General features: G+C 42.7%; 1 protein-coding gene across 1 annotated transcript; it reads right to left on the bottom strand.

Annotated features, from left to right (window-relative positions):
- Positions 1-3,466: 3,466 nt before the first annotated feature.
- Positions 3,467-7,082, bottom strand: LOC105288601 (formin-1-like). Its single transcript, XM_011354862.1, has 2 exons — positions 5,240-7,082; positions 3,467-3,489 (listed from the first exon to the last, which is right to left on the bottom strand). The coding sequence occupies exons 1-2, from the start codon at positions 7,080-7,082 to the stop codon at positions 3,467-3,469; spliced, it is 1,866 nt and encodes a 621-aa protein (XP_011353164.1).
- Between the last annotated feature and the right edge of the window lie 1,305 nt (positions 7,083-8,387).

Here is an 8,387-nt window from a genome sequence, read left to right as displayed (position 1 = left end):
CTGCCAGTGCTTTGGACTTTTCTAAAATCTCTCAAAGGTCCACAAACCCCAAACAAGCAGCAACTGACCTCAGCATGCCTGTATCTCTTGCTAACTGGCCCTATACCTGGCCTTAGCCACTCACAGGCACCTCTAAGCCCAGCACAGATAGCTACCAACTGCAGTTATTCTGTAGCTCCTATCAGGTGGCCCCAGGCCAGACACAGACAGCAACTGACCTTGGCCTGCACTGGATCCCTCCCAAGAGACCCTAGAACCAACACACCTGGTTGCTGGCTTCGAAACATACCAGAGCACTACCCAACTAGTATCACAAATGACACATGCAAATGGTGGACTTCCAGGCATAGAATCCTGCTAAAGTAAATCTCGCTCCATGGGGTCAGCTCCTGCACAACTTGTCCACTGTAGTCACAGCCAGTTTTCATAGCCAGTCAGCCTGAGGGTCAGTCCCACTCACTGACATGCCAACAACAACCAAGGCTCAACTACAATAGGAGACCACACACAACTCACACAAGGTACACTCCTGGAGCACCTGGCTTGGGTAAACAGGAAGACTGTGCCACTGGGCCCCACAAGACACATACTACATAAGGCCACAATGCCAAGACTGAGAGATACAGCAAATCTAATACATTATATATATATTTGGCGGCTGCCAAAATGTGGAAAAAAAGAAGCATGTCCCAAATGAAAGAGTCTAGAACAAAACTCCAGAACAAGAACTAAACAAAATGGAGGCAAGCAATCTACCAGATGGGTTCCAATGACTACTGCTTCCCTTGTTTCTTCAGGCCTGAGGATGTTTGTTCCTTGTCAGGACCCTGTCTAATCTAGGAGTCTTTCTGAATTGCCTTCTTTGCTTGGTTTCTAGATAATGCTCTATTCTCATCAACTCCTACCTCCCTGACTAGTTATTTTGGGGCATTGCTTTCACAGCTCTCTAGAAAACTGAATTTCCCTCCAGTGCTAGTGTGTTTATGCTGAGTTTCCTTCTGCATCATTAAAGAACATGGGAAAAATACAGAATATTGTGGTTTAGCTATAATCCTACCATACATGAGCATGCATGTGTGCTTAAGTGTGTTTGTTTTTTTCTTTAAAAAGTAGTTAAATCATTCTTTAAAAATCATAAAAGTGACACATTCACCAAGACCAGTGAAACAGTGTAAAATATATAAAGAAATTAATGCTCTTCCCCAATGCTTCTGGAGCCTTTCCCTTCACCTCATTACCCACCTTCACCCTGCCTTGTCCCCAGATAAAGAATGTAAACAGACTGGCCAGTCTTTTTCTACACCTGTAACCATGATATTCAAACCCACACCAAACATATATACCCATATGTGAAGAGGGTGATACCTGTCTTTACAAAAATTGACAGCATACTATACGTCATTTTGCAACTTGCTAGATTTAGATCTATTTTACTACCTTGAATAGCCTCGTAATATTACAGAGAATATACTTTAATTTATTTAACCATTTCTCTACCAATGGACATTCAAATTTTTTCCAGTTGTTTTTGCCACTACAAACAAGGTTGCAGTAAACACCCTTATGCATATATTCTTACTCGTGCATCTATTTATGTAAGCTAAATTCCTAAAAGTAGGGTGGCTAAGTCAAAGTTAAATACAGTTTCGATTACCAGCCCTTTACTTTCTTAAAAGTAGATAGCGAGGTATTTCCTGTCAAATTAATTCTTATATTTGTTTTATATGGATATGATACATGTAATTTTTGAATCTTATTCTCTCTCTTAACATTAATTACAGATAATTTTCTATGTACTACATGCTTTCTGTAGTAATCTTAAATGGCTGCATATGTCCATTAATGTTGTGAAACTACTTAAAAATTTTACTGGAATTGTGTCAAATCTCAATATTAATATAGAATTATATTAATAAAAATTTACATCTACTCCCCATAATATATGCCCAGAGAGATATCAAAGTTTTGACAACAGCATTAGATACAGATATTAGATATAAATCTATATCTAATCTATATTAGATATAGATTTTACTAAATCTATTACAAGTATGCCTCTCAATCCTCAACCAGTTGACATTAATAGCATCTTTTCATGGGCGCAAGAACTGGTCAAATGATTTACAGTATCAAGAAGTACTATGCTTGGAGCATATGTGTGCATCACCACCTCAGTGACTTTGATCGAAGGAAAACATCACGAGAATGCTGAGGAGCACACTGAAACACTGGGCTTTTTCCTGAGGCTGGTGAGTCAAATTCCCTGTGATTCTTCTGGCATTAAAAGGATCTACTTCAGATCAAAAGTAAAAGAAAGCCATCAAAATGGACAGGAACCACAGCCCCAAGGCCACTGCTATACAGGCTCGCACAATTAGAGTTCCTCAAGGACTGAAAAAATACCACATTCCACAAAGCCTTGGGAACATTCTACAGCAGTTTCCATCCCCATATAAAAGACTGTTGCAATAAAAAAACCAATTCCAAAGAGGGGAGTATAAGCGAGAAGACCACAAGAAGACAAATCTGGCCACTATTCGTTCTTAGTACATTCCCTATTTGTATAGCAAGAAATTCCTGGACGTAACCCTCGGAATAAAGAGTTAGGAAAATTACAAAGCCAATAGAACATGGACCAATTGCCTCTGTGATACCTTTATGCTGTCTTCTGTGTGGATGGTAATGTTGGTTTTAACTGCTTGGTCCTGTGACAAGGAGAAGAGGATTTCACTCTTTCCTGGGAATTACTACTTGTCCATAACACTTAAGAGTCTTCCAACCAGAAAGGACTCTGATTACTTTTGCCAGACTTAATCTCTTATTTGAGCAGTTAATGGGAGCTTTCAATATTCTTAATTGCATTACTTCAGTAAAATACCTACATGTTATTTCCATAGGAAATAAATGTCCACAGACCATAAATTCAACGAGGTAATAGCTAACATGGGAGAAAGGGGGTAGGTAGATTCAGATAAAGGGCCACTGTGAAGTGTTGGTAAATGAATTACAGGCCTCTCTTCTGGGCTATGGGCACTGTTTGAAGCCTCTCTTGGAATAGGGGTGGGATCAGAAATCATGTGAAAGACAAAGGCAGCTGGGAGCAGGAAGAGTCTTCCCTGTATGGACCCACCAGCTACAGGAAGTCACTGAAAACTCCAGAATCTGAAGAGGACTCTTGGCCACAGGAAAGGGGAATTCAAGGGATTCAAGGGAAGGCTGGAACACAGGCTACTGATCAAAGATAGTATCTAAAGAATACTCTCCCTTAATGCTTTTCAAAGGAGGGCCAAGATAAGAGATAATGTTCGGATGTGCTAGAGAAAGGTCCCAACAAGGGGGAAGTTATCCATGCCAAAAAAAAAAAAAGGTCTCTCCACACTCCTATTCTTCTTTCTTAAGGTTAGGTGCACAGGTGGTCTTGCTGCCAAGGCATCCCTGTGATTCTAATGACTGCCTCCTGAAAGCGCTACTGAAGACCCCAGTGGTAGGCTGGGACCAAATAAAGGGAATGGTTGTGAGCAACTGTATGGAGAGACAAAGGGAAAAAGTGATCATCCACTGGGCTTGCCCCGCAGTGGGCTCATGGTCAGTCACCACAGAAACTGAATGTCCCTCTGTGTGCCTGCCTTGACTCAGATATGACAGAGCTTTTATAATATTTTTTATATAGAAAAAGGACAATTAAAAAAAGATAATTTTAAATCAGAGGACAAAATGATTTACTGAAACTCAATGTATTTACTGTACAGTTGCTTGATGACAAGCACACAGAATCCTAGAATTTGGTGTAATTTCTTTTAAAAAAAACTTTCAGAATAAAGGTAGTTATTCCACACCCATACCCCCCAAAGTCTCTCACCTAATATTTATAGAAAGCTTCTTTTCCAAGTATTTCCAAGTATCCAGCATTGACAGAGAAAAAGAATTTTTATCACTAGAGTTTGAGGATACATGATATAAAATCTATAATTCTATGACTTTCTTGGTCATGCAGATTGGTTATATTATGAAAGAAGCAAGTCTTATCAAACTAAGATCAATATACTGAAAAAACAAGATGAAAGCACTGACCACATTTTTTTTTAAAGAACCACCCTCGGACCAATGATTTAGAGAAATTTATGAAAATGTCAAGAATTGAAAATAAACAGAAAGCTTTTAAAGTTTCTCTTTCTTAAAGAGAAATTTTTATCTCAAAAATTGTGCACAATGTTTTCTCAACCCTTTAAGAGATCATGTATCATATTACGAGCAATTCCCTAGACACGGCATTGACCAGATGCTGGTAAAGGACCACGGAAAAAGAACCTGTTACCTATACAATGGCATACAAGACCTTGAGCATCTGGCCATACTGGCCTGGAAAACAAAATGAATACAGGAGGGACACTTTTTACACTGCCTTTTTGGGTCGTATTGAACACACTTACAGAATCTCCTAAATTACTTTCATGTAACATTTTAAATCCCATTAAGTATATAAGCCAGATTAGCTCTTTAGCACCGTTTGCATAAGAAATGATGCTATACCAGTAGCAGTAGTAATCCATAAATAAAATATAACTTCAGAGTAAACATTATTTTGTGCTCCTTCAGGAAATTTTTTAAAAAGGGTGTGAGGGAAGAAAATCTGAACTACGTCTCTTCAAATTAAACCGAATTCACCTCTTTTTTGATAAAAACAAAAAGGTTTTTGTCATTAAATAAAGATGTTACAAGGTGATTACTAAAAATAAAAGTGAAAAACAAAAACCTCTAATAACATACAGATGAGTGGGGACACAGTGTGCTTTTGTTCTTCTGCTTAGGGAATCAAACTCAAGCTCCAGCAGCATGAACAGCAAAATCTAGGTCAAGGGGCCAGTTACCCAGTGTTAGTTAGCATCAAGGGCAGCAACAAGTTACTACTTCTCTCTGCCCGATCGATCCTGTTTCCTTTGAGAGTCCTGTGTTAAGCAATCATGGAGGCAGCTTTAGAGTATGCCCCCCAAAATGAAATAAAATAAAGACATTTATAAAGTATTGTTTCTGGAAGCAACTACACCCCTGATCCCATAAGTCAACACAATCCTCACAATCTCCACACTTGCCTATACCACTCTCAGTTTTCTTGCTACGAGGTAAATTGATTAACAGACCTAGGAATTTTGGTTCATTGTTAATTTATCAGTCTCTAAAGAGCACAAAGTTTGTGAATAGCCCAAAAAACAGATATAAAGCATCTTAAACAGGGACTAACCTGGAGGTGACTGGTGCTGAGGCCGAGCTGTGATCTTCCCGGGCCCCAAGCTCTTTTCCAAAGGATCCCCAGGCACCAACCGAGGTTGGTCTGCTCTGAGGAAGGCCGAGCTGGCTCCTTTGGTCTCCGTGACCTTTGCAGAGGATGATGGCTCCAAGGTGTCAGCAGAGGGAGACCCAGAGAAGGCACCGCTCTTTCTCCCAGGAGAGTCATCGAGAGCGGCTTCCCGCTCACCAGGCAGCCGGAGGATCCTGTGATGCTGCTGAGGGCTGGGGAGCCTTGGAGATAGAGGCGAGGGAACAGCTGACATCAGTTTGTGTGAGCCAGACTGAGAGGATGAATTATTAAACACCATGCCCAGAGCTGCCAGTGCTGGGGGGGATGGCCTCTCCTCATCACCTCCAGGATGTGAAGTGTCAGGGCCGACACTGTGGGGTAGATCCAGAAATAAGTTTTTGTGGCCACTCAGAGGCAGCCCAGCTCTCCTCTTGCTTCTACTGTCTGGGAGGATGTGAGTGGCCGCTGTGCTGAGGGGAAAACCCAGCCTTTTCCCCTCAGAGGCTTCATTTAACTTCTCGCTCTCTATCACTTTCAGGAGGACCTTGTTCACAGCCCCCTCGGTGCTGGCTGGAGGATGATCCCTGGCCGATGACCGCAAGGACCCATCCGCTCGCTGCTCCTTGTCCCGCTGTTTGGAACCATGAGCCCCAGCCTCGGCTCCTGGTAAGGTGAGGAAGTCTGCACTGGGTATAAATTCAGCTTGGGCTGCTGAGCAAACAGCAATCCTTCCCTCGCCCTCAGGATGCGTTTTAACTACCCTCTGCACCTGAGCAGACAGATCCTGGACTTTGGCCACCACTTTGGAAACAGGTTTCTTCCTGTGAGTCCACTCAGCAGACTTCTCCCTCCGGCCCCTCTCTGCATCTGGGTGCTTCTCAGGGTCCCGGTGACTTTCTGTTTGCTGCTGTGCCAGCCTGCGAGGCTCCCTCTGTAGCCCCCTAGCACCACCATCCCCAGGCTCTATGGAGCTGTAGTCGGGGAGCAGCCTTCCCCTTCTACACTCAATGTCTTCAGAAGCCATCCTGAAGCTTCTCCAGGTAGGGCCAGGGTCCAGCATCCTGGGGACGCCTGGGGGCCAGCTTTCTCTCCTGAGCAGGGAAGAGGTACGTGGCCTATTTGGGAGCAAGTTGCCTCTCTCCTCCAGGAGCCAAAAGTGAGGCCTCCCTCGAGAAAGAGGGAGGGAGTTGCTTGAACAGATCTGGTCCTTCCCCATCTGAGGAGCCAATTCCTGGCCCCCACGCCCTTTTCTTCTTGTCCTCTTCTGTGGGAGCGCCTCGAAGCTCTCTCTCCTTCCACCAAACCTCCGGGGCTTTTTGTTCCCATGGGTGCTCCTCTTATTGAGACAGCCCACAGGAGGCTCCCCCTGCCAGTCACCAGCAGCCTGGAAACAGTCATCTTCGGGAGCCAGGCTCACGGATAGCTCCGGCAGCTTCCCCTCCTGGTTTCCCATCGTGATCCCCAGGATGTGGTCTGAGCTCAGCAGATTGGCCAGCAGTCTCTCTCTCTCTGCTGTGAGTTTATACAGCTCAGTTAGAATGTCTTTCGTGGGAGTTTGCTTGAAAAATATGTCGCCTGGATGTTCATTTGGCTGCAGGCTGAGGCTGATGATGTTTGACCCCTCCCTGACTTGGTAGCAGTTATGAAGCCCTTTATTGGATCTGTCTAGAGTTACGGTGCCCTTGTATGAAAATCCTCTGACTTCCCCCCTTGGAAGATAGAAGCTGATGTAGCAGAGTTCGGTAATGGGCTTACACAATTGAAGGGTGCAGTGAGTGCCTTCCATTATGCCTACCTAATTATTCATGCCTCGGAGATGCTGGTCTGTGGTCAGGCTTCCCAGGCTCCGGTGCTAGGGCATGTGATGGTGGCTACGTAGGGAAAGCAGCTGACAGTCATCTCCAGCAATGAGACTGCCTGAGGAACAGAGGAAAAAAGCAGCTTGTCTAACAGAGTGCATAAATCACACACTGACATACATCAAAGCATCACCATGACTTACTCTTCTTCTCTGGCTGACCTCACCCTGCTCAGAGCATTAGCCAGGAGGCTGACTGCAACCTCTTACTCAATCCCTTCCTTCCCTTGACCAGCAGTTTTTCTGTAGCTAAGAGATGGGAGAGTGCTATAACTTTAGCTCCAAGATCAAAGTTCCTTTTCGCCACATGGTAACTCACTGCACACCTTAGAGAAGATCTCTCAACTTCTCTAGGCTTCAGTTAATGTTCTTCTATAAAGCAGAGCTAATACACCTCCCAGAAATCCTGAGGAAAGGGGACTTTAAGATCCTTAAAAAACATCGCCATTTTAATAACTTGTGTTTGGAATATTACTTTGCAAAAGTGAGCCAAGCCTTTTTACTCTCCAGAAAGCACCTTCTAAGATTTGACATTGCCTATTTTACTTAAAGTAGAGTGGGTTAAGGTATTAGGCCACAAATTTTGAGTCTCTTCTCAATACAACTCATAGATTTTGCCAAAAGAGCTAAAAGTGGACATTTTAAAGCTTAAAATTTAAATAAGTATTTCAGGAGACTTAATCAAGTTTTTTTCACCATACTTTTTGCCTATTTAATGCCAAATGGAATGTTAGAGAAAAAGTGAAAATCTGTAAGCCACTGATGGTGCTGTATGGATCATCCAGTGTCTTCACCATTGAAGTGGCTGAAACGTCACATAAGCAGTGAGGGTTGGCTGCTCCCTCATGTCATTTGAATGACTCCCAGGAATGTCTCTGTGGCTAACGACCCTATAAACAGAGCTTAGAGTTCTATATTACATTTTTTAAATTATGGCATTGTCAGCTTTCAAGACTTCTGTGCTTAAAAGAAATCCCCCTGGGAAAGGTAACACGATGATCATTTATTAACCATTGATATCTTTAGAAAATGATTTTCCTCAAATCTTTTCTAACTGGTTCTAAAGAGTAAAAAGCTACATTAAAAAAAAAGTACATTTGAGTGGAGGAAGAGAGAAAGAAGGAACAGTTTTGTAATAGAAACTCATTTAAGAATATAGACAAAATTAAGACTGATAAAATAAAGCTTAAAAAATGTGTAGACATCAGGTCAACTCAGAAGTGCCAGGTGGAC

The sequence above is a fragment of the Pteropus vampyrus genome, unplaced genomic scaffold, assembly GCF_000151845.1.
Source record: "Pteropus vampyrus isolate Shadow unplaced genomic scaffold, Pvam_2.0 Scaffold19, whole genome shotgun sequence".
In the NCBI taxonomy this organism is placed as follows: Eukaryota; Metazoa; Chordata; class Mammalia; order Chiroptera; family Pteropodidae; genus Pteropus; species Pteropus vampyrus.
Note: the sequence above shows the minus strand (reverse complement) of the source record. Positions and strands in the feature narration are given on the sequence as shown.

Coding starts and splice junctions, on each gene's coding strand:
- LOC105288601 (XM_011354862.1), bottom strand. CDS start 7,082: ATGGAAGGCACTCACTGCACCCTTCAATTGTGTAAGCCCATTACCGAA. Junction 3,490..5,239: donor TCAGCACCAGTCACCTCCAG/GTTAGTCCCTGT, acceptor ATTTGGTCCCAG/CCTACCACTGGGGTCTTCAG.